The sequence below is a fragment of the Hemitrygon akajei genome, chromosome 2 (genome assembly GCF_048418815.1).
Source record: "Hemitrygon akajei chromosome 2, sHemAka1.3, whole genome shotgun sequence".
NCBI classification, from domain to species: domain Eukaryota; kingdom Metazoa; phylum Chordata; class Chondrichthyes; order Myliobatiformes; family Dasyatidae; genus Hemitrygon; species Hemitrygon akajei.
In genome coordinates, this window is record NC_133125.1 from 60,170,983 (window position 1) to 60,198,279 (window position 27,297).

Here is a 27,297-nt window from a genome sequence, read left to right on the forward strand (position 1 = left end):
GTAATACCTAATTGGATACTTTCCACAAGTCTAAATTTCAACCGGTATAGCACTGAACTGTATGACCTTTCCTCTTAATAATCTCTTTATCCTAGGGAACATTTTCTTAACTACTGCCAATGCAAGCACATCTGTCAAAGAACACTGAAGCACAGTACTTCACATACATTCCACAAACATTTTCTACAGTTAATGTAAATATATTGTGATGAAGTATAACATGTGATATGTTGCACTTCACTCCTTTTGCAATCAGGCCAAGGCGCACTTGGCTTCCGATTGAATTACTTTTGCAGCATATATATGGAAAAAAAGACTGTCCTCTACCATAGTGTTGCTGGTCTCCTTCCAGTGAAAACATGCTGCGTTTCTGCTCACCCTTTTGTGTAGAAAACCTATTTCCTCACATCACACTCCATCTGCCATTTATTTGCCCAATTATTAGCCAATCTCTCACCCTTTGCTGATATTTGGTGTCCATCAATATTTGAATCATAAGCCAAGTTTGGCTAAAACTTTTAAGTCATTATTAGAGACCGTGAACTGTTGAGAGCCCACAGCTACAGATGTCATTTGAAATTGATCCAAACTTGTGTGGTAATCTTTTATGTAGTACCCAATTGGAAACCTTCCACGAATCCAAATACTCCACATCCACTGATTCCCTTCAGACCATCGAGCTCATTATCTCAATGAACACTAAAAGAATAAGGATGGCAAAGCAGCTGATTGGTTCCTCTGTATGAAGCAGGAGTAGACCTAGTGGCCTCAATGAACTTATTCAGGTCTGTAACAATTCTGTGATTCAATAATTTTATTAAATAAGTCCCAGGAAGTTTCAAATTCCAGACTACTTCCTCATGGCACCTACAAAACTGGATGGTAGCACCACTAAAGTCTATACAGCTCTTTGGAGGGTCCAGCACCTGTGTGCTCTCATCCCTAATCATTCATTCACTTCTCAAAATAAAGACAAAAATATAACAAAATGAAAATGAATGGCACTGCCTTCTTTCAAAATTTTATTCAGGATTTGATAAATAATTGATGCTTACAGACAATCCAAAGGTTTACAAAACATGTGAAAAATGGGACACCACTTTCTTTAGATTCACGGAATCTGTGAATCTAAGAAAACCTGTAAATCAAAGAAAGACACATGTTCAAATCTTTGATTTAGTGCTGCTTGAGTCATATTCACCAGCACTTCCCTCACAGAACAATCCACCCCAGACTTACTCTGCAAAATAGAAGCTGAGTGCACAGAATGAGCCCACTGATCTCTCATTTTCCTGCTGGCTCTTTTCAAAGGGCTGTTTATGTTCATTACTCATTCCCAATATACTTACATCATTTAAGCGTTCATCCAGATCTCAGCTAAATTAAAACTACTATGGAATTTCAAACACTGGATTCTAGATCATAACAATTCATTAACCTCCCATCGCATGTTATCTTATTACTATGTCCGCTGTTCTTGGTGGAAACTCTTTCCTGAGTAGCATCTGTTCTTTTTCAGATTTTATTTTGCAGGACTTTCTAAAAAAAAACATGGCAATGCTCCATCACACACAGAATAAGGAGAGCCATTGATGTTGGCTGATTTGATCAGTTTCCCTTAAATTTTCTTTATAAACTCTACTAAGAAATAACTTGGAACATCGAACAGTACAGCACAAGGAAGAAGCCTTTATGCCCACCATGTCTGTAGAATAAAGTAAAGCTCTTCTGTCTGTATATGTATCATATTCCTCCATTGCCTGCATATTCATGCGCCTTTCTGAAGACTCTTAAATGGCACTGTGATCTCTGCTTCCACCACTATTGCTGGTAGCGCATTACAGATACCCACCGGTCTGTGTAAACAAAACCTTGCTAGCAGATCTCCCTTAAACTTCCCTCCCCACTCCCTTTCATCTTAAATGCACCTTCTCTTGAATCTAGCATTCCTACCTCTGGAAAAAGATTCCAGCTGTCTAACCTACCTACACCTTTCATAATTTTGGACACTTCTATCAGGTGTTCGCTCAGCTTTTGATGCTCCAGAGAAACACCATATTTGTCCAACCCCTCGTCTTAGTTCATGCCCTCTAACTGAGGTAACATCCTGGTAAACTTCTGCACCCCTTCCAAATTTTCCACAGCCTTCCTGTAAAAGATCATCAGAACTGCACACAAATCTTAAAATCTGCTGCCCTCTTTTCTCTTAATCCTGCTCCAAGTATCCTTCAGAAACTAACAAAGAGAAACACAAGTTTCAATGTCCTAGTTACAGGGATACTTTTATTTCTTAAAAGAAACAGCCATCTTCCACTATTAAAGTCATGTTTAGATTTCTTGGCAAATGACTCATGTGCAAAGCTTTACAAATGTTTCTTTCATCTTCTGAAATTGAGTAATACCATAAGTAGCCTTTTCAGGGTGTCTTATGAAACTATTCCTGCAATATTGATAGTTTCAGTAGACAGCACAATATTACAAATAAGACATACAGGGCATTACTGATCTGACAGGAACAGAATAAAACCATACTCCAGGTATGTAACATTGTATTGATGGATTTTCTGTAGTTTGCTTCTTAGGATTAGAATTCAAGGCTTCACTGCCTTCCGACTCAAAGAGATCATGCCATATGTTTGGTCTCGAGGCTCAAATTAGGGTGCTGTATATTGACCCCCCCCCCCCCCCCAAAGAATCTTCTATGCCCTCGATGGCTTCTATTAACCTAATGCCCCCCTTAGAGCACGTAACTGCCCCGGTTGGGAATCACTGCTCTAACTCAAGTTCTGCAGCTCTTGATTTCCTAAAGTGAAGCTGGGAGATGCGAGTGAAACTAGTGTCAAACCGTGTGCAGGGAGAAGAGGAAAATAAGAGAATGAAAGAATTTCCTTAAAATTTGGGATGTTAAATATATTCAGCAATACACAACCTGAAAAGAGTCTTCCTTTTTAACTGTTTGCTTTCAGGGCAAGGGAAATTCTTTGGAATTGTTTAATAATTATCATATTGTTAGATTATCACAAGCATTTGTCATATATTTACATATGTATGCAACAAGTGGTAGAGGAATGCCAGAGGTAGAAGGTGGCGGGTGCAGACACACACAAGCCTGAGACACCAGGCAAGGTCACTTGATTCCAAGTTATTGGTTTATAGATGATTACAGAATGTCTCTCTGGTGCTACCTGTTCCTTCTCTTCGCCCATCCTCTTTTCTCAACCATGATTCCCCTTTCCACTCTCAGTCCACAATAGAAACCCATTTTAGGATCAGGTTTATCATCACATGTCATGATTTTTTTTGCAGCAACAGTATAGTGCAATACATGAAATTACTACAGTACTGTGCAACAGTCTTGGGCACATATACAGAGCCTATAAAAAGTATTCACCCTCCTTTGAAGTTAGCCCTAATGCATTGGTCTTAAAAGATGTTTAGGAAACACTGGGTTAGAACCTCTTTCAGCTTGCTGAATATGCAGCATATAGCACAAATGCCTCTTTGGAGTTGTACAAAGTCTCATGAAATTGGGCAAAAGTCTTTGCACTGTACTGCTGGCACAAAACAACAAATTTTACATCATCTAGGAGAGTGATAATAAACCTGAGTCTAATTCAGAAAAGTCCATTAAAAGCACTGTGATATTTCACAGAAAGAATTGTGCACTGAATGTGCCAGACAACTTGTCTGGATCAGGGCTTTCCCTGTGACTGTACTGTTCCAGGGCACCTTCACTTGAGTCTGAGAAATGCAATGATGTTAGTGCCCTAATCCTCTACAAGATACAGGCTGAAGGAGGGATCTGTGTTTACTGAATGCAGTTTTGAAATGGTCACAATCAGAGAAATGAACCCACGTGAATCATTTTCTTGAACGCTGACCAGTTAGCATTGAGGCTGAGACTTGCTGTATTGCAGGCTGTGTCATGTGACAGTTCTCACACAACATTCTTACTTACAATCCCGATGCAAAGTGCTCTTCATTTTACTGTGTGAATGACAAAGTCATCTGTCATTTCCAAAGGCTTCATTTTTCTCCTAGCAGGTGAGGAAAGGTGGACTGCATGATTTGTGTAACAGACAACCAGGCAAATGTCATCAGAACTAAGGTAAATTGTAGGCCAGTTTTCCCAAGGGAGCAATTTCACCCAGAGAACAAATGGCTACAGTTTTTTTGGCTACTATTTTCCAACTGTTTATCATGATTCCTATTGACTTTGCTTCCAAGAGGCTTCTTTACATGTATGTTTCCTGAATTCAAGATTCAAGATTGTTTAATGTTATTTCCTGTACACAAGCGTAGAGGAGGTAACTGTTACTCCAGATCTGGTGCAGCGCCAAAAAGAAAATGAATAATTTAAAAATCACAATAAATATAAATACATAAAACATTTTGCTCATCACAGTTCCTGAGGAGACATTGGCTTGCATAGAAGAGAGTTTAAAAGAAGTGAGTAGGTGCATTTGGTACATTTTAAATGCCAGAATTCCTGAGAGACATTGGATTATGTATAATTATGCACTTGGCAAGATCTAATAAAAATAAGTTAATTTTAAGCAAAGTGGATATTATGAGTGGGCCGGTATCAAGAGTGGGGATTCGAGGCAATGACTCATTGAAGCTTTGCTGACGAGAGGCATAGGCCATTGGTCATTTTTTAAGTTAATTCTTTATTCTTTCTTATTACACATTTAGACATTTGAATTCCAGCGAGTACAGACTCAGAGCCATCAGATGTTCCTCATATGATAACCCTTTCATTTCCAGAATCATCCTTGTGAACCTCTTTTGAACCCTCTCCCATGCCAGCACATCTATTCTTAGATGAGCCCAAACCTGTTCACAATACTCAAGGTGAGGCCTCATCAGTGCCTTATACAGCCTCAGCATCACATCCCTGATCTTGTTTCTAGACCTCTTGAAATTAATGCTAACATTGCATTTGCCTTCCTCACCATCGACTCAACCTGTAAGTTAACCTTAAGGGTGTTCTTCACAAAAACTCCCAAGTCCCTTTGCATCTCAGATTTTTGGATTTTCTCCCTGTTTAGAAAATAGTCCGCACATTTATTTTTACTACCAAAGTATGCATGCATTTTCCAATATTGTATTTAATTTGCCACTTTCTTGCCCATTCCTCAAGTCTAAGTCCTTCTGCAGCCTACCTGTTTCCTCAACACTGTCTGTCCCTCTACCAATTTTTGTATCATTTGCAAGCTTGGCAACAAAGCCAAGACATCTATTCCATCATCTAAATCAATGATACACAGCATAAAAAGAAGCAGTCCCAACACTGACCCCTGTGGAACACCACTAGTCACCGGCAGCCAACCAGAAAAGAATCATTTTATCCCCATTCACTGCCTCCTACCAATTAGCCAATGCTCTGACTATGCCAGTAACTTTCAATAATACCATGGGCTCTTAACTTAGTAAGCAGCCTCTCGTGTAGCATCTTGTCAAAGGCCTTCTGAAAGTCAAAATATACAACATCTACTGCATCCCCTTTATCTATCCTACTGGTAATCTCCTCAAAGAATTCTAACAGGATGGTCAGGCAAGATTTCCCCTAAAAGGAAACCATGCTGATTTTGTCCAATCTTGTCCTGTGTCACCAATACTCCATCGCCTCATCCTTAACAATTGACTCCAACATCTTCCCATCCCAAGGTCAGGCTAACTGGTCTATAAATTCCTTTCTACTGCCTCCCTCCTTTCTTAAAGAGGAGTGACATTTGCAATTTTCCAGTCCTCTGGCACCATGCCTGAGTGCAGTGACTTTTGAAAGATCTTTACTTGTACTTCCACAATCTCTACCGCTACCTCTTTCAGAACCCCAGGGTGCAGTTCATTTCATCCATGTACCCTTTGGTCTTTCAGCTTTTTGAACACCTTCTCCCTTGTAATAGTAACTGCACTCACTTCTCTTTCCTCACACTCTTCCCTCACTGCTAGTGTCTTCCACAATGAAGACTGATGCAAAATACTCATTTAGTTAATCTGCTGTCTCCTTGTCCTGTTATTATTTCTCCGGTCATTTTCCAGCGGTCTTTTATTCACTCTCATTTCTCTTTTATTTTTTTCATATACTTGAGAAAGCTTTTTCTATCCACTTTGATTATTTGCTAGATTGCTTTCATATTTCATCTTTACCATCCTAATAATTCTTTTAGTTGCTCTCTACAAGTTTTTAAAAGCTTTCCAATCCTCTACCTTCCTGCTAATTTTTACTTTTCTTGTATGCCCTCCCTTTTGCTTTTACGTTAGTTTTGATTGCTTTTATCAGCCATGGGTGTACAGGTGTCTCCCACTTTATGAAAGTTCGCTTTACACCACTTCGCTTTTACGAAAGACTTACATTAGTACCTGTTTTCGCCAACTGAAAGAAATTCAAAGAGGATTTTTGCTTTTATGAAAAATGGTGCCTACTTTAAACTTGTGTTTACCCTGAGAAAGACTGCCATGACCGTGAAGCCTTGCGTGGGCAGGTGTGTGCGTATGCACATACATGCACATGTGTATACATGCCGATTTTTTTTTCTACAAATCAGTTTTGGCTAAATCTTCCCGATTCTGAAAATTGAAACTACACTGTACTTACATTATTTCTACTTTATATAGGCTGTGTATTTATCATATCATTCCTGCTTTTACTATATGTTAGTGTTATTTTAGGTTTTATGTGTTATTTGGTATGATTTGGTAAGTTATTTTTTGGGTCTGGGAATGCTCAAAAATTTTTCCCATATAAATTAACGGTAATTGCTTCTTCACTTTACGCCATTTCGGCTTACAAACGGTTTCATAAGAACGCTCTACTTTCTGATGGCGGGGAAAACCTGTACTATTTTGTCATTTGAGTATTTCTTCATTTTTGAAATGCATCTATTCTGCACCTTCCTCATTTTCCCCAGAAGCTCACGCTACTGCTGCTCTGCTGTCATTCCTGCCAGCATTGCCCTCTAATTTACTTTGGTCAACTCCTCTCTGATACCACTGTAATTTCCTTTACTTCACTGAAATAGTTAACTTCTGACTTTACTTTCTCCCTATCACATTTCAAGTTGACCTCAATCATATTGTGATCTCTCCTCCTAAGGCTTCTTTTACCTTAAGCTCTCTAATCACTTTCGGTTCATTACATAACACCCAATCCAGTATAGCTGATCTCCTACTAAGCCCAACAAAAAACTACTCTAAAAAGCCATCTTGTAGGCATTCAACAATCTCACTCTCTTGAGATCCATTTCCAACCTGATTTCCCAATCTACCTGCATGTTAAAATCTCCCATGACTATCATAATATTACCCTTTTGATGTGCCTTTTCTTTTTCCTGTTGCAATCTGCAGTCCACATTCCAGCTACTGTTTGGAATATACTGTTTGTATATACCTGCCATCAAGGTCCTTTTACCCTTGTAGTTTCTTAACTCAACCCACAATGGTTCCACATCTTCCAATCCCATGTCACATCTTTCTGCTGATTTGATGCCATTGTTTACCAGCAGAGCCATGCCACCCCCTCTGCCTACCTCAAAATCGCTCTAATACAAGGTGTAACCTTGGACATCCAGCTCCCAACTACAACCATCCTTCAGCCATGATTCAATGATGGCCACAACATCAAATCTGACAACATACACAAAATGCTGGAGAAACTCAGCAGGCCAGGCAACATCTATAGAAAAGAGTACAGATGATGTTTCGGGGCAAGACCCTTTAGCAGGACTGGAGAAAAAAGATGAGTAGATTTAAAAGGTTGGGTGAGGGTAGGGAGAAACACAAGGTAGTAGGTGAAACCGGGAGGGCGAGGTGTGAAGTAAAGAGCTGGGAAGTTGATTGGTGAAAGAGTCAGAGCTGGAGAAGGGGGAAGCTAATAGGAGAAGACAGAAGGCCATGGAAGAAGGAAAAGAGAGGAGAGCACCAGAGGGTGGCAATGGGCAGGCAAGGAGATAAGATGAGAGAGGGAAAAGGGGATGGGGAATAGTGAAGAGGGTGGGGGAACCATTACTGGAAGTTCGAGAAATAGATGCCATCAGGTTGGAGACCACCCAGACGGAATACACGGTGTTGTTCCTCCAACCTGATTGTTGCCTTATTGCGACAGTAGAGGAGGCCATGGATTGACATATCAGAATGGGAATGGGAAGTGGCATTAAAATGGCTGATCAATCTGAGGTCCCGATTCTTCTAGTGGACAGAGCACAGATGCTCAGTGAAATTATTTCCCAATCTACGTCAGGTCTCACCGATATACAGGAGGCCACACCGGGAGCACTGGACATAGTATATGACCCCAACAGACTCATGGGCAAAGTGTCACCTTACCTGGAAGGACTTTTTGGGGCCTTGAATGGTTGTGAAGGAAAAGGTATAGGGGCAGATGTAGCACTTATTCCGTTTGCAAGGAAAAGTGCTCGGAAGGAGGTCAGTGGGGAGGGTGTCACGTAGGAAGCAATCCCTGAGGAAAGTAGAAAGTTTGGGATGGGGGGGGTGGAAGATGTTCTTGGTGGTGGTATCCCGTTGCAGATGCAGATTTTCTCTTGTTTGTGATTGGATCTTACCTAACAAACAGTAATAGCGCAACAAGATCTACCTTATTTCTTATACTCTGTACATTTAGATACAACACTTTGAATACTGAATTTGCTACCCTTTTTGATCCTGCATCCCTAATGCACTGATAGTCACCCTGTTGGTTGCAATTACATCCTATCATCTGCCTGCTCTTTCTGACAGTCTGACTGCACACTATCTTTGCTTTTTTACCATCTGTCCTATCCTAAGTCCCTTCACTCTGGTTCCCACCCCCCTGCCAAACAAACCCTCCCCACTGCTCTAATAAACCTGCCCACAAGAATATTGGTTCCCCTCAGGTTCGGGTGCAACCCATCACTTTTGTACAGGTCATACCTCCTAAGAAGAGATCCCAATGATCCAAGAACCTAAAGCCCTGTTCCCTGCACCAGCTTCTGAGCCACGCATATATCTGCCAAATCATCCAGCTTCTACCCCTACTGGTGTGTGGCACAGGCAGTGATCCAGAAATTACTCTCCTGGAGGTCCTCTCAACTTCCTACCTAGCTCTCTAAAATCTCTTTTCAGGACCTCTTTCCTTTCCCTCCTATGTCATTGGTACCAAGACATCTGGCTGCTCTCCCTTCTTCTCCAAAATGCTATGGACACGATCTGAGACATCCCTGACCCTGGCACCTGAGAAGCAACATACTATCCAGATGTCCTGTTCATGTCCACAGAATCGCCTGTCTGTTCCCCTGACTATTGAGACCCCTATCACTACAACTCCCCTCTTCTCCCTCTTTCCCTTCTACATCACAGACCTTTGCTCAATGCCAGTAACCTGGCACTCCACTGGGAGGTCAATCCCCACATCAGTATCCAAAATGTTATACTTATCACTGAGGGGAATGGCCATAGGGGTGCTTTACCTAACTGCCTGTTCACATTTCCATTTCTCCTGACAGTCACCCAGCTACTAGCCTCCTGCAACTTCAGTTACTTCCCTGTAACTCTGATCGATTATCTCCTCAGTCTCCCATACAAGCTGAAGGTCATCCAGCTGCTGCTCCAGATCTGTAACCCGGTCTTCAAAGAGCTGCATCCGGATGTACTTCACGTAGATGTAGTTCCCTGGGAGAGTCTGGGTCTCCCAGGACTCTAACATCCGGAATGAAGAACACACAACAGCTATTTACTACACTAGGTACAGGAAGAGGAAAAAAGGGAACCTTTTTTAACAGAAACTTAGCCAGCACCGAAGCCTCGTTTGAGCTGAAGCATGACACTTCTACTCTCACCACTGGCTTACTCCCTTCTGACGAGCTTGTCCCTTCTGTACTTTTATTTAATTTGCTGTGGTCTACTCCTGCTGTTGATCGGGCTTCCGGAATGAGCCCAAGCGCCCACAAAGCTCTCCTTTTAAACAAGGTCGCTGACCTGTGAGAAACATCGTCGCTGTGCTCTGCTCCTGCTGCTGATTGGGCTGCCGGAATTCTGGGAACTCCTAGGTAATTTCTAAAGTAAGTACATGTTCGGCACAGCATTGGAAGCCGAAGGGCCTATATTGTGCTGTGGGTTTTCTATACTTCTATCTACTTTGAGTCATCCACACCTAATACACCCTTCTTAATCTTCTCTTTCACAGGCAAAAACATGCAAACACACTTAAGACTATTATTTGATTAGACTCCTGTCACTGATTTAAAAGCCACAAGGTTATACACTTTAGCCAGTACTTACTGCCTTGCTTTTTGTTATATAGCTACATCCAACCCTACTTTTTTAATAGGTTGTGATTTCCTAAAATCCCAGAATAGAAATAAGAGAAATATCCTTATTTTAAAATATAAAGAAGCAAAGAAAACACACAACCGTGAAGGAATTTGAAAAATAAATGTGCAACTAAACAAGGCAATTACACAGAATTATACTGGCCTGCAAGCTTTTCTTGGCACATATAGATACGCTTTAAGCTATTACCACAGAGGATTAATGACTCTTTTGGTCATTAGCCAGCTTCAATTGAAAATGGATAGTGCCTGCAAGCCAAGCTGCCATGCCCTACTGAGATGGTCTTATGAGAAGTAAAACATCTCTTTCACATCTCACATCAGTTGAAGGACATCACTTGGCACAAAATGTTGGAGTCCAGTTTCTTCAGCAGGGCATTTCACTTACTGGCACTCACAATCCATATCTAACACATTTGTATATTATTTCTTCATGCACTCTACACTTTCCCTAAATGCATCTATAAAAATAGACATTTCACACCCACTTACAATACATTAAAGCAATAATGCTGCCACCTAGTGAACAAATTTAAAAATAATTAGTATGAATAATTATCCCTTTTCCTCAGTAACAACTGCTTCGATTAGAAGGGTGACCTTCGACTCCCAGTCATCATCTCCAGACAATTATATTAACACGCCTGAACTCTCAGTTGCTGTTGTAGACATAGGATCAATTTTCCAGAGAGTGAACCTACAGATAGGTTTGGATGCTGACCTGCCCACGTCCTTAGATCCTGTACAGATCTCTCCGATTCAATCTGAGGTCCCTACCTGCTTTAAGACCACCACTATCATTCCAGTATCTAAGAAAAGTAAGGTAACATTCCTTAATGACCATCACCCCATGGCTCTGACATCCACCATCACAAAGTGCTTCAAGAGGCTACCAGTGGCACACCTTATCTCCTGCCTCCTGCAATGATCCACTGCAATTTGCTTATCACTGAAATAGGTCTATAGCAGGCACCATCTCTTTAGCCCTACACTCATCTTTGGAAAGTAAAGACACTAATGTTGGACCACTGTTTATTGATTACAGCTCCACCTTCAATTCTATAATTCCAAGCAAACCAACATAAGGTAAATTACCACCACCTATATATTTGGAATGTAGAGCAAAGAGACAGTGAGTATAGCTACTGAATTCCACCCCCCAAAAAAAATCAAATATCAAAAAGTGTAATGCTTTTCAGAAAGTCAAATATGCATTTATATACATTACGATGGCAGCAATATCCTAACAAACTTTCCATGTTAAATTGTCTGTCGCAAAGATATCAATTCAGCAATTAGATGTTTCCTTTGCACTCAAACAATCCACGCTGCACCGTTTCTTAACAAGTACACTCCCTACAAATGCCCATATCATGCTTATTAATCCTGAACAAGGAAATACTCAACCTAATGTGTCCAATACATACAGTGTCTATAAGTATTCACCTCCCCACCCCCCCCCCCGACATTTTCATGTTTTATTGCTTTACAACACTGAATCATAATGGATTTAATTTGGCTTTTTAGCACTCATCAGTAGAAAAAGACACTTTACTGTCAAAGTGAAAGCAGATCTCCATGAAGTAATCTAAATTAACTACAAATATAAATTGCAGAAGTATTACCCCTCCTTCATCTTTTATAAGACCAAATCATCACTGGTGCAGCCAATTGGTTTTAAAGTCACAATTAGTCAAGTGGAGATCACCTGTGTGCTGTCAAGGTGTTTCTGTTGATTGTAGTAAACTCCACCTGTATCTGGAAGGTCCAACTGCTGGTGAGTCAGTATCCTAGCGAAAACTACACCATGAACACAAATGAACACTCCAAGCAACTCTGCGAAAATGTTACTGAGAAGTACAAGTCAGGAGATGGATACAAGATAATTTCCAAGTCACTGAATATCCCTTGTACAGTTAAGTCAATCATCAAGAAGTGGAAAGAATAAGGCTATAAATCTGCCTAGAGCAGGCTGTCCTCAAAAAATGAGTGACCGAGCAAGAAGGGGACGAGTGAGGGAATTGTGACAGTTCTGGAAGAGTTACAAGCTTCAGTGGCTGGAATGGGAGAGACTGCACATACAACTGTTTCCCAGGTGCTTCACCAGATGCAACTTTATGGGAGAGTGGCAAAGAAAGCCACTGTTGAAAAAAAAACTCATGGAATCTCAGCTAGAGTTTACCAGAAGGCATAATGCATGGTAGGTCATGTTTAACAAATCTATTAGAGTTTTTTGAGGAGATTACCAGGAAAGTGGGTGAAGGGAAGGCAGTGCGTGTTGTCTACATGGACTTCAGTAAGGCCTTTGACAAGGTCCTGCATGGGAGGTTAGTTAGGAAGATTCAATCGCTAGGTATACATGGTGAGGTAGCAAATTCTATTAGACATTGGCTCAATGGGAGAAGCCAGAGAGTGGTAGTGGAGGATTGCTTCTCTGAATGGAGGCCTGTGACTAGTGATGTGCCACAGGGATCAGTGCTGGGTCCATTGTTATTTGTCATCTATATCAATGATCTGGATGATAATGTGGTAAATTGGATCAGCAAATTTGCTGATGATACAAAGATTGGAGGTGTAGTGGACAGTGAGGAAGGTTTTCAAAGGTCTCGGCCCAAAATGTTGACTGCTCGTTTCAACGGATGCTGCCCGACCTGCTGAGTTCCTCCAACTTGTTTGTACGTGTTGATTTGACCCCAGCATCTGCAGTGTACTTTGTGCTTTCAAAGCTTGCACATGGAATTGGACCGGCTGGAAAAATGGGCTGAAAAATGGTAGATGGAGTTTAATACAGATAAGTGTGAGGTATTGCACTTTGGAAGGAAAAACCAAGGTAGAACGTGCGAGGTAAATGGTAGGGCACTGAGGAGTGCAGTAGAACAGAGGCATCTAGAAATACAGATACAAAATTCCCTAAAAATGGCGTCACAGGTAGATAGGGTAGTAAAGAGAGCTTTTGGTACATTGGCCTATATAAATCAAAGTATTGATTATAAGAGTCAGAATGTTATGGTGAAGTTGTATAAGGCATTGGTGAGGCCAAATTTGGAGTATTGTGTGGTCACTGAATTACAGGAAGGATATTAATAAGGTTGAAAGAGTGCAGAGATGATTTACAAGGATCTTGCTGGGTCTTGAGAAACTGAGTTACAGAGAAAGGTTGAATAGGTAAGAACTTTTCAACACGTACAACACGCTGGAGGAACTCAGCAGGTCAGAGCGCATCCGTGGAAATGAGCAGTCAACGTTTCAGGCCGAGACCATTCATCAGGACACAGGTTAGGACTTTATTCCCTGGAGCGTAGAAGAATGACGGGAGACTTGATAGAGTTATATACAATTATGATGGGTATAGAGTAAATACAAGCAGGCTTTTTCCACTGAGGCTAGAGGAGAAAAAAACCAGAGGACATGGGTTAAGGGTGAAGAGGGAAAAGCTTAAAGGGAACATTGGGGGAGGGCTTCTTCACACAGAGAGTGGTGGGAGTGTGGAATGAGCTGCCATATGAAGTGGTAAATGTGGGCTCACTTTTAACATTTAAGAAAAACTTGGACAGGTACATGGATGAGAGGTGTATGGAGGGATATGGGCCAGGTGCAGGTCAGTGGGACTAGGCAGAAAAATGGTTCAGCACAGCCAAGAAGGGCCAAAAGGCCTGTTTCTGTGCTGAAATGTTCTACGGTTCTAATAAAATGATAAAATACATAAAAATAGCAGAATAGCATTAGTGCAAGTATAGAGAAATAGTGTCCAAGGGAGAATCAGGGTCTTGTGTTAGGGAAGTACATGTGCTTTTCTTTTCAGGCAGCATTTGATGTTATGACTCATATTCAAAGGATGAATACTAGGATTATTTAAATAATCTTCCGAAGTTTTCATTTGTCCATTGCAAACGCCCACGTTCATAATGGGTTTCAGATCCAAATGGATTCCATATGCTCAAGTGTCCAAGTTAAACAATAAATTACTCCTGAAAGAAACTATATTAGCCTCTGATTTTCCTTGCTAGCCCAACAAAACTCATTTTCATTGCTCTTTCACTGGCGGTTATACCATCAGCAGCCAAGGTCCAACATCCTAATGCTTTCCAAAACAACCTGTTCCTTCTACAAGAGGTCTCTTCATACCTTGATCTTTGACTATTTCCCATGTCCTTAATAAAATGAAAAATTCTAAAGAAAATCAGCATCAACGAAGGAAAAGACTTACCTGTTTCTCCACAGATGCTTTTATTTCCTTGTCATTTATGCTACTTCATGTCAAAGCTCTTTTTTTGCTATTTACACATCAGCTGTGCCTCAAAGAAAAGTTGATTATTTAATGTTGATTTCCAATTGCTCTCAACAGGAAGTGGCAAGCAGGTAAAACAGAAGCAGAGTGCAGCACAAGGACAGAACCTTTGGTTCACCGAGCCTGTTCTGACTACGAAGTTAAATTAAACTAAAGCCATCTGTCTACTTGTGATCTATATCCCTCCATTCATGAGGGCCTATTCATGTGCCCGTTTAAAAGCCTCTTAAATGTTACTATCATATCTGCTTCCACCACCACCCTCTTCCACTCCGCACTTCGTACAACACATTCCTGGGACCTACCACTTTCTGTCTAAAATACTGCCTCAAAACTAACCATAAACTTCTCCCTTTCTCACTTTCAAGCTATGCCCACAGGTTTTTGACATTTCCACTCCAAGAAAAAGACTACGCTACCCACACCTTTCATAATTGTGCAGGCATCAATCAGATCTCCCCTCAGCCTCCAACACTTCAGAGAAAACAATCCAAGTTTGTCCAACCTCTCCTCAAAGCTCTTTAGTTCAGGCAGCATTCTGGTAGGAGGCAGTGAGTGGGAATAAAAGGATCCTTTTCTGGTTAGCTGCCAGTGAGTAGTTGTGTTTTGCAGGGGCCGGTACTTTTTATGCTCTATATCAATGATTTAGATTGATGGACACTTGGCTTTGTTCCCAAGTTTGCAGATGATATGAAGATTGGTGGAAGAGCAGGTAGTGTTGAGGAAACAGGTAGGCTGCAGAAGGACTTAGACAGTCCTGGGGAATGGGCAAGTGTTACGAACCCCGTAACTGGGTATCTTACCAGCAAAGATAGGAGTATCCGTTGAAGTCTGATGATACTATTTTTAACAGTATTTATTAGTAAAAATACACAAAAATATCACTGCAAATATACAGATAATATACATCATCAATACTAAACCTAAAAGTGCGGGTATAATAATAATCAATAAGAAATAAGCTCTATCGTTGTCTAGGGGATAATGAATTGTCCGATGGAAATATAAAGTTCAGTTCAGTTCATGCAGGCTGCGGTAGTTGCTGATCACTGTGTTGCAATTGTTGGACAGAGAGTGGGAGAGAGAGAGAGAGAGAGTAACAGCTATTAACTTGCCGACTTTCCTTTTACGATCTTGATCCGTCGATGCGTTACTGTTGTGGCCATTCATGTATGACCCTTCCGTCTTTGAGCTAGACCGTTCTGTGGAGGACTCGTCACCCAGGCAAGGGTGGACACACACACAAGCCCCCACCGGTCTCGTAGCGTCTCTCCTGGTGCGTCTGAGGGGTGTTCCCCAGACCCTACTTTTATCCCCACTCACGGGGTCTCAGGTGTCAATCAGCTTGGGATGATGCAATCCCTCAACCAGACCACTCTGGTTGCCCCGAGGGGTTTCAATGAATAGAACAGTACTCAATACACAATTCCTTCTTCAAGAGACAATAGCAGTAATCTCTCTCTTTGTCAATAGGAGACATTCCACCTTTGTGTATCCCTGCATTGTCTCTCTCTCATTACTGACATGAGCTGTTTCTCTCTCTCATTTCCTGGGTATCAGACCCGAAATAATAGCGACTTTGCGATTCTCAAAAGGGGGGGGGGGGCGACTTTACACCCTTCTGCCCATCAGAGTTGCTCCTCATTTGTAACACCCCCATCCTTCTAAGCATTTTCACCCAAAAAGGGGAAAATTAACTAATAGAGTCTTACAGAATTTTAGAATCTAACACAATACAAGAGTTTTTCACTAGAGTAATAGTTATATATTCAATTTAGCATCTAAACAGTTTGCGATTATTGTCACTTCCTTTAATATCTTAATATCTTGTACCTTAATAAATTCCTGTAGCATCAGACTCCAATTTAATAACCACCTATTTTTATTCCTTCAGCAAAACAAAACTAAAGGGTTGTGATCTTAAGTATATAATACAAACTGTGAACCAATACACGTGTGATTATTCTGTAGTACATTACAAAAGTTTATGCAAATACTAATCTTTATTTTACTTTTAAACTCAACAGTCAATCTTCCATGGTGTTGTCTTTATTATTTACATGCTTTGTCAAAATCCCTTAAAACCAGATTCTGTTATTTAAAGTGGCATTTTTTCAACCTTCGCCCCTTTTCCACTTAACTCTCACGTGGTTAGCTTGCTCACCAGTGTGAAATAGGCTTTCGCATACTCCTTTCATAGGAGTTATTTTATCAACAATGTTTTTCAAACTTAGCCCATCTTCTGAACTTCCACACAATTCTTTATTTTTAAGCAAGTCATTAGTTTTATCTTCAGGACCCTTCATTCTATTAGTTTTCAGGTTAACATCTGCAAGTGATCCCTCTTTGTCCAAACAACATTTCAAATTCTGTCTCTTCACAGCACACCCTTGAATAACAATAGCGAGTGGGGTACCTTTACATTCCAAATCAAACTGTAATTGATTCGCAGGCACCTTGTTAACAAGCCATTGTTCCTTCAGCCTGGTTACTGCTTCTGACACCAATTCAGACTTTAAATTTTCTTTAGTCACTTTAGGAACTACACTTTTCCCTTCTCCTTCAATAATAATATCCACATCACCATCTTTTATCTCCTCACTAACTTTGAACACACCTTCGAACACAAACAACTGGGAATTCTCACTTCCCACTAGTACCAAGGTTAACCCTTTCTTCATTGAACCAAGTCCATCTGACCCGAAAGGACTGCATTCCTTTTCAACTAAATCAGATACCTCAGACTTTTCCTGAGTTTCATTACTAGGTTCAGTACCATGTGCATCCACATCTTGAACACACTCAAATGGGACATCTGCCTCTTCCAGGCTTTCAATACCCGTCCCCTTTTCAAATTCTAAGTTCCCCTGATCCTCCCAGTTACTCTCTGGGCAACTCCCTTCCGGAGCAAACTCAACCCTGCGGGTTAAAACAACCTCATCTGCTGACCCAGCAGACTCCTTCAAGGTAATGGCATCCTTTTCATCTAGGACTGCCCTCATTTCATTATTGGGAACACATTTAAAATTTTCAACTTCTTCAAACAGTTCTGTCAAGCCAGACAGATCATCCATGTCCAACCCTGGACCTTCTAACAGCCGTATCTGTTTCTCATTTTTACTCCGTGCCTCTATAAATTCCCTCTTGGCTAAGGGTAGGTCTACCTCCTCTCCTTTACTCTCTTTCACCTCCCTATTCTCCGTTTTACCACCCTCTAACCCCTCTTGGTACAGGGTCGGTAAAAACATCTCAGCCAAATCAACACTGGACTGATTTAAACTGGTCTCTTTCTCAGCTGCCTTTCTCGACATGCTGCGAGTGATTGCGCATGCGGGATAGATCTTGGAACCTAGCAGCGGGTCCTCAACACTTACAGGCTGGCTCGTCAGCTTCCTTGCTGAACACACGTCACCACCTGCTAAATCATTACCAAGAAGGACGTCCACGCCTTCTCTCGGGAATTCTGATCGCACCCCTATTTCAACTGGTCCAGATACCAGATCACAATTGATAATGATCCTATGCAAAGGCACAGCTTCTGTCCCTTTTCCTATGCCTCTCAAAACTACCTCTCCCATCTCAGGACCAAAATCTAATACCTTACCGAGAATCAATGACTGCTCAGCTCCAGTATCTTTCCAGATCCGCATTGGAACTGGTGTTTCTCCCTCTTTCACAGACACGGTCCCTTCTGAAATAAATTTCTCACGTCCCTCTCGTATTTTATCTACCTGGAGCTTTCTCGTTAATTTGCTGATCGACACAATACACCCTGTAGGGACTGCTGCGTTCCCTTTTCCTGTCTCCTTCCTCGGAGCAAAGCACTTAGATGCAATATGACCCACCTTTCCACAATTAAAACAGGTCAAGCCAGGAACCCTCCTGCCAGCTTGCCATTCTTCCTCCTTATTTTGACCACTAGCTCCCGGCTTAGTTTCTTCATTAGCCGGCAGGCTTTCTCTACCGTCCCTACGGTCTTTCTGGTAACTCTTAGTCGAGGAAAACTTTGTCTTGTGGGTTAGGGCATAGTCATCTGCGAACCTGGCAAATTCGGATATGGACTTATTCGGCTTCTCGTTCAAATACATCCGGATATGCTCCGAAACACAACCTTTAAATTCCTCAATCAGAATTAACTCCCTGAAACGCTGAAAATCCTCTTCCACCCTTTCTGCCGCACACCAGCGATCCAAGAGCACACCTTTCTCATAGGCAAACTCTGCATACGTCTGATTCCACACTTTCTTTAAATCTCTGAACTTTTGTCTATAGGCCTCAGGTACCAATTCGTAGGCCCAAAGAATGGCCTGTTTTACTTCCTCGTAATTCTCATACTCCTCCTCCTCCATGGACAACGCCGCATATGCCCGTTGTGCCTTCCCTTTAACACACTTTGTAACAACGCCACCCACTGATCTCTGAGCCACTTCTGATTCACTGCCACCTTTTCAAAATGTAAGAAATAACTATCAACATCCGTCTCCTCGAACGGAGGTACTAACCTAAACTCCCTACTAACATTAAACCTCTCCTCTCGGTCTGCCCCTTGAGCTCTTCGCTCTTGCCTTAACTTCTCCATGTCCAGCTCATGCTGCCTCTGTTTCTCCTTCTCCCTTTCAGCTCTTTCCTGCTCCCTCTGCTTTTCAGCTCTTTCCTTCTCCTTTTCAGCTGCTTCCAGCTCTTTTATCCTAATTTCATGCTCCCTCTTCGCCTCTAACTCCTTTAGCTGGAGCTCATACTCCCTTTTCTTCTGTTCCAACCTTAATTTTTCCAACTCTAACTGAACCGTCCCACTAGCTGGTACCTTTTCAGGGGTAGGTTCCACTACCTCAGCCGAAAACACCACATTAACATAATACTGAGCTATGGCCCTCTGTATCTCCCACTTTTTCATTGACGACTTCACCTCTGTGAGTTTTAATCTTTTCGCAATATTTACCAAGTCCGACTTTGTGGCATCCTCTAGCGCCTCCGGAGTCGGGTTTTTTGTAAATTCGACTATGTCCATCTTTGCTGGTTTCCCGTCTGGTTACCCACGCAACCAGATCCAAGTCTGGACTTAAAAGCTCGACGCACTGGCCCTCCAATTTGGTATCAAATCCCGGACGAGCCCCCAAGTTGTTACGAACCCCATAACTGGGTATCTTACCAGCAAAGATAGGAGTATCCGTTGAAGTCTGATGATACTATTTTTAACAGTATTTATTAGTAAAAATACACAAAAATAATATCAATGCAAATATACAGATAATATACGTCATCAATACTAAACCTAAAAGTGCGGGTATAATAATAATCAATAAGAAATAAGCTCTATCGTTGTCTAGGGGATAATGAATTGTCCGATGGAAATATAAAGTTCAGTTCAGTTCATGCAAGCTGCAGTAGTTGTTGATCACTGTGTTGCAATTGTTGGAGAGAGAGAGTAACAGCTATTAACTTGCCGACTTTCCTTTTACGATCTTGATCCGTCGATGCATTACTGTTGTGGCCATTCACGTATGACCCCTCCGTCTTTGAGCTAGACCGTTCCGTGGAGGACTCGTCACCCAGGCAAGGGTGGACACACACACAAGCCCCCACCGGTCTCGTAGCGTCTCTCCTGGTGTGTCTGAGGGGTGTTCCCCAGACCCTACTTTTATCCCCACTCACGGGGTCTCAGGTGTCAATCAGGTTGGGATGATGCAATCCCTCAACCAGACCACTCTGGTAGCCCCCTGAGGGGTTTCAATGAATAGAACAGTACTCAATACACAATTCCTTCTTCAAGAGACAATAGCAGTAATTTCTCTCTTTGTCAATAGGAGAGATTCCACCTTTGTGTATCCCTGCATTGTCTCTCTCTCTCATTACTGACATGAGCTGTTTCTCTCTCTCATTTCCTGGGTATCAGACCCGAAATAATAGCGATTTTGCGATTCTCAAAAAGGGGGGGGGGGTGACTTTGCACCCTTCTGCCCATCAGAGTTGCTCCTCATTCGTAACACAAGAAAGTGGCAAATTAAATACAATGTTGGAAAATGCATGGTCATGCACTTTGGTAGTAGAAATTAATATGCAGACTATTTTCTAAATGGGGAGAAAATCCACAAATCTGAACTACAAAGGGACTTGGGAGTACTTGTAAAGAACAACCTGAAGGTTAACTTGCAGGTAGTTGGTGGTGAAGAAGGCAAATGCAATGCAATGAATGCAAATGCATTCATTTTAAGAGGGCCTGAATACAAGGTCAGGAATGTGATGCTGAGGCTTTATAAGGCATACGTGAGGCCTCACCTTATGTATTGTGAACAGTTTTGGGCTCCTCACCTAAGAAAAGATATGCTTGCATTGGAGAAGGTTCAGAGAAGGATCACAAGGATGGTTCCGGGAATATAAAGGTTAACATATGAGGTACGCATGATAGCTCAGTGTCTGCACTCACTGGAATCGAGAAGGATGAGGGGGGAAGTCTCATTGAAACCTTTCGAATGTTGAAAGGCCTAGACAGAATAGATGTGGAAAGGATGTTTCCCATGGTGGGGGAGTCTAGGACAAAAAGGTATAGCCTCAGGATAGAGGGGTTCCATTTAAAACAGAGAAGCGGAGTAATTTCTTTACCAGAGAGTGATGAATTTGTGGAATTTATTACCACAAGCAGCTGTGGAGGCCAGGTTGTTGTGTATTTAAGGCAGAGCGTGATAGGTTCTTGATTGGACATGGCATCAAAGGTTACAGGGAGAAGGCCAGGGAATGGGGCTGAGGAGAGGGAAAAAAAGGATCAACCACGACTGACTGGCGGAGCACACTCGACAGGTCAAATGGCCTAATTCTGCTCTTATGTCTTGTGATCCAACCTCTTCTGCACCTTCTCCAAAGCCTCCTTATCCTTCCTGTAATGCAGTGATGCACTGCTCTAGATATGACCCAACAGAAGTTTTAACACAGCTGCAGCACAAGTTCGCAATTTTTATATTCAATGCCCTGACCAATGAAAGCACATCTTCTTTGTCATCCTGTCTATTTGTGTTACCACTTTCAGGGACCAATAGACTTTACCCCAAGATTCCTCTGGATACCAATACTCCTTAGGGTTCTGCCATTTACTACTTTCCCCTTACATTTGACCTCCTAATGTGAAACACTCAAACTTATCTGAATTAAAACCCATCTGCCACTTCTCTACCAATACCTCCAACTAATTTATATTGAGCTGTGACCTTTGACAACCACCTTCACCAACTACAACCCCACCGATATTTGCGTCATTTGCAAGCTTACTGATCAGTCTATCCAGATTTTCATTGAAGAAATTTCATCCAGAAACAAGAGCGGTTCCAGCACTGATCCCTGTGCAACATCTCTGCTCACAAACCTCTAGTCAGAGGAAAACCCCTCCTCTAATACCCTGTTTTCCATGGCTAAAGCAATTTTGAATACAATCTACCAAGTCAGCATGGATCCTACCTTGATCAACCTACCTTGAGTGACACTGTCAAATAGCATACTGATGTCCCTGAGGAAAACATTCACTAGCTTACCCTCATCAATCATCTTTGCTGCCTTCTCAGAAATCTTTATCAAGCTTATAGACCATGACCTCTCCAGCACAAATCGATCCAAGTAACCCTAGTAAGCCCATGTTTTTCCAAATGCAAGTAAATCGTATCCTGTGTGCTAAATCCGACTCAGCCATAATGACAGAATAGAAGTACTTTCAAGTTATGATAGTATGTGATTTAGAAGGACATTTATAACTGGTGGGATCACCTATATCTACTCTTGTTCTACCAGGCTTTGAAGGTGCTAAACATAAAAACCATAAGAAACAAAAGTATGGTTCTCATAGATCTTGGCTGATCAAACCTTGGCCTTAAAACTGTCTTACAGAAGTTATTTTGTACTGGTAATATGTCCATTTTTCTTTCCTGTCCTGATAAAGGTCTTGACCTGAACTATCACTGTCCATTTCCCTCCAGAGATGCTCCATTCCTCCAGTATTTTGTTTGCTGCTTCCATAATCAATGGCTGGAAAAATAAAGCATAACTCATGGTGAACTACAATTTGACTGAAAAGTTACTAAAATATTTATTTCCAAATGCTGTACAGCTAAAGCTAAATCTTTCAAACAGTTTGTAAATTGGAAAATAAACCCTTAAGTATGTGCTTATTTAAAAGACAAACATACTCTGGAATTGTGGTAATGCCACAATTTCATGAAAATCACATAAATAACAAGATGACTCCAGTACATCCAGTTCTGTGCTCAATGAGCATTTAAAGGTGGAATGTTAGATAAAACATAAACATAATTGGGGAGCAAATTCAGAAATCAGAGGTTCAAAGGGTCTTGGGAGTCCTCATGCAGGATTCACTAAAGATTAATTTTCAGGTTAAGCCGGGGTGAGGAAGGCAAATGCAGTGTTTGCATTCATTCTGTGAGGACTAGAATATAAAAGCAAATATATAATGCTGTGGCTTTATAAGGCACTGGCAAGGCCTCACTTGGGAGTATGTGAGCAGTTTTGGGCTGCTTATCTAAAAAAGAATGTGCTGCCATTGGAGAGGGCCCAAAGGAGGTTCACAGGAATGAATGAGGAGAATTTGATGGCTCTGGGACTGTTCCCGTTGCAGATTAGAAGAATGAGGGGGATCTCACTGAAACCTATTGAATATTGAAAGGCCTAGATAAAATGAATGTGGAGAGAATGCTTCCTCTATTGAGGGGAATCTAGGACCAGAGGCACAGCCTCAGAATATAAGAACGTCCCTCTAGAAAAGAGATTTAGCCAGAGCGTGGTGAATCTGTAAAAGTCTTTGCCACAGGAGGCTGTGGAAGCGAAGTCTTTGGGTATACTTAAAGCAGCGGTTAATAGGTTCTTGATTAGTCAAGGTGTCAAATGTTACAGGGAGAAGGCAGAAGAATAGGGTTGAGAGGGATAATTAATCTGCCATGATAGAAGAGGACGCAAGCGCCCAGCACAAATACAATTGCAGCAGAATAGGGGAAAGAGGTGATAGTAATGAGAGAGCCTATGAATATCACACAGAGACAACAGAATTCCCTTTAAAAAATGTGGAAGGAGATTTGGAGGTAGCAGAATTAGGTCTGTTAGAAAACTGGATGGATTATGGATAATGACAATTGAGCACTATCAGATTAACATCCTGAAATATATCCCAACCGTTACTGATGTGGTTGATTTAATTAGCAACAGGCCAAACTTTACAGCTGTCTACAAAGTACTGGATATTCTCCAGTGGGTCTTCATCTATTCCAATAATTTGGGGTTCTAACGTTTTAACTGTTACTCATTCTTTGGGGCACTCTTCAATTTTCATGGATGTCTACAAAGAACAAGAATTTCAGGATGTATATTGCATATATTTCTCTGATATTAATGTAACTATTGAACTATGTAGTTCTAACTATTGAACCATGGTGTGCATTTCTATTCCATGTGCCATGAAATTGAAGAAGTTTCTGGCAGGAAGAAACTGATTCAGTGCCCAAGTGACTACTTAAAGACACAGCTGAGGAGTACAGTGTGTTGCTCTAAGAATTGCTAGAGCCCCCTTGCAATATTAGGTTTAAATTCAAAACGGATTCAAACAGGGCACAGAAGTATAATTTATGGGCTCACATTTAAGACCAGGAGAGGGAAGAGCGCCTTGACCAGTACTATTCATCAACTACTGTCACCATCTCATCCATTGACATCTTAACAGCACGTCTCTATAACAGATAACGGATGACATCCAGTTTTCTATTTTACCCTTAATCCTTTACACAGAGCACTACACAAACACAGTGCACTTTCTAAACGGTAAACACTGCGCCGATTCGGGGAAGAAGATGACCAGGCTGCCAGAAAGAGTACCAAACAATCTGGCTTCTTAAACCCTGCTAAAAGATGCTCCCCACCAGCTAGGCCCCACTTGATCCGATTCGTGGCTGAGCACCCTGTAAAATCTGCCCCCCTCCGTCAGGGAGGGCGGGATTCTTACACAGACACGGCTTCCCAGCTCAATGCCGCTTTTGATCAACAGACACAGCAGACCGGAGTCCCTCGACGAGGCGGGCTGTCCCGCCGGCATAAAGGGCCCCTGCCTGCCACAGAACAGAGTGGCACGCCGGGAGCTGTGCAACGCGGGCGCCAAGAACAAAACGGTGCGAGATCATCGGTCCCGACCGGAATACAAACAATACACTGACGCACACATTGACCACTACGGATCGTGTTACGGACGGGCAGGCGTCCAAACACAACACACGTAAGGAGCACAGCGCACGCAGGCCTTACCTTCACTGGCGCCACGTTCATCGCAACGGTGCAAGTCTTCGCCCCCACTTGAAGTGCCGGGAAGGCGCTGCGCATGCGTGGGGCGAGGGCTTGCTCCGTTCCGCTGTAGCTTCAGGCGCCCGAGTTTCGCCTCATGTTTAAGGCTGATTTTCCTTCATGAGTTTACGATTAACTGCAGCGAGTGGCGGGGGGCGACAGTGTGGTCTGGACACGGTAGTCGCTGCCAGCAGAAGTCACGGAGGCTGGCGGTTTGGACAGCTATGTGCGGAGCCAAAAGAGATGGGGGAGATTTTGAACAATTTCTTTTCTGCGGTATTCACTAAGGAGAAGGATATTGAATTGTGTAAGGTAAGGGAAACAAGTAGGGAAGTTATGGAGACAATGATGATGATTAAAGAAGAGGAAGTACTGGCGCTTTTAAGGAATATAAAAGTGGATAAATCTTCGGGTCCGGACAGGATATTCCCTAGGACCTTGAGGGAAGTTAGTGTAGAAATAGCAGGGGCTCTGACAGAAATATTTCAAATGTCATTAGAAATGGGGATGGTGCCAGAGGATTGGCGTATTGCTCATTTTGTTCCATTGTTTTAAAAGGGTTCTAAGAGTAAACCTAGCAATTATTGGCCTGAGATGGTATATATAATCATCTGGATAGACAGGGTCTGATTAGGAATAGTCAACATGAATAGTCAGCGTGGAAAGTCATGTTTGACAAATCTTATTGAATTTTTTGAAGAGGTTACTAGTGTAGCCCCCTGGCTAGCCTCAGGCTCGCTCAGCTCGCTTCCGTCTAGGCGGAGCAGCCTTCAGCCCCGCCAAACTGGATAATCAGCTTGTGTGGATGCAGTGTGATGTCCCCAACCCCGCCAATTAACAGACAGTACACAATATGCGATTAAATGATTACACTTTATAGAGATTACTAAACTAAGTGATTAATAAGGATACAGTATGTATGAAGGAAAAGAAAATAAAGAAAATGTGCCAAAACTTATCAAAGTCCAAACCACTTCGTGCAAAATCGTTGGAGCTCAATTAATGAAGTCTTCTGGCCACCTCTCGATCCCCTCAGACCTCCTCGACTGGCAGCTCAGGACCACCCAAAGTGATCAACTAAGCACCCCTGGCACGTCTGTCTTCATCTCCTCTCCTCGCCGAACCTCCTGGCCTTGGACCCCCACTCGGGGTCTGTTCCATCGCCCAGCTTACAGCAACGCGTCCTCTCTCTCTCACACCCTCACGCCAACTCCCCAAAAGCCCGCCAACAATAGCTTACAGACTCAGAAGAGAGAGAATAACATTAATCCCAATTGGTTAACAAATGAATACAATTCTTGTTATCAGTAATTTTAACCTAAACAAGCTTCCAGCACTCTCATAACAAAGAAGCATTTTGATTAACATACGTAGTAACAAAGAAAAAGAAGAAACCCCCTTTACACTAGAAAAGTTGATGAGGGTAAAGCAGTGGATGCTATCAATGATTTTAAGTTCCCTGGCCCTCATCGCCTTATTTTCACTACGGATGTCCAGTCCCTATATACCTCCATCCCCCACCAGGAAGGACTCAAAGCTCTCCACTTCCTTTTGGATTCCAGACCTAACCAGTTCTCCTCTACCACCACTCTCCTCCATCTAGCGGATTAGTCCTCACTCTTAATAATTTTTCCTTCAGCTCCTCCCACTTCCTCCAAACCAAAAGTGTAGCAATGGGCACCCGTATGGGTCCCAGCTATGCCTGCCTTTTTGTTGGCTTTGTGGAACAGTCCATGTTCCAAGCCTATACTGGTATCCATCCCCCACTTTTCCTTCGCTACATCAACGACTGCATTGGCGCTGCTTCCTGCACGCATGCTGAGCTCGTTGACTTCATTAACTTTGCTTCCAACTTTCACCCTGCCCTCAAATTTACCTGGTCCACCATCTCTGGAGATGGCTTATCTACTGATATCTACTATAAGCCTATGGGCTCTCACAGCTATCTGGACTATTCCTCTTCTCACCCTGTCTCTAGCCAAAATGCTATCCCCTTCTCTCAATTCCTCCATCTCAGCCGCATCTGCTCTCAGGATGAGGCTTTTCATTCCAGGACGAAGGAGATGACTTCCTTTTTTAAAGAAAGGGGCTTCCCTTCCTCCACCATCAACTCTGCTCTCAAACACATCTCTCCCATTTCACGCACATCTGCTCTCACCCCATACTCCCGCCACCCCAATCGGGATAGGGTTCCCCTTGTCCTCACCTACCACCCCACCAGCCTCTGGGTCCTCTCCGTAACTTCCGCCACCTCCAACAGGATCCCACCACCAAGCACCAAGGATAAACTGGGGAAAATTTTCCATCAAGTATGAGAAATCATTTGATTAAATGTCTCTAGGTGGTACCATAGAAGAAGACATCGGAGTGTAATTTGTT

The 27,297-nt window shown here is 42.2% G+C and overlaps 1 protein-coding gene across 1 annotated transcript in view; it reads right to left on the reverse strand.

Annotated features, from left to right (window-relative positions):
• Nucleotides 1-25,024, reverse strand: part of mtap (methylthioadenosine phosphorylase) — a 183,871-nt gene extending 158,847 nt beyond the window's left edge. The window contains exon 1 of the mRNA XM_073072646.1: nucleotides 24,883-25,024. Within this exon, the coding sequence (XP_072928747.1) occupies nucleotides 24,883-24,957 (75 nt within the window). The 5' untranslated portion in view covers nucleotides 24,958-25,024. The remainder of the gene's footprint in view (nucleotides 1-24,882) is intronic.
• Between the last annotated feature and the right edge of the window lie 2,273 nt (nucleotides 25,025-27,297).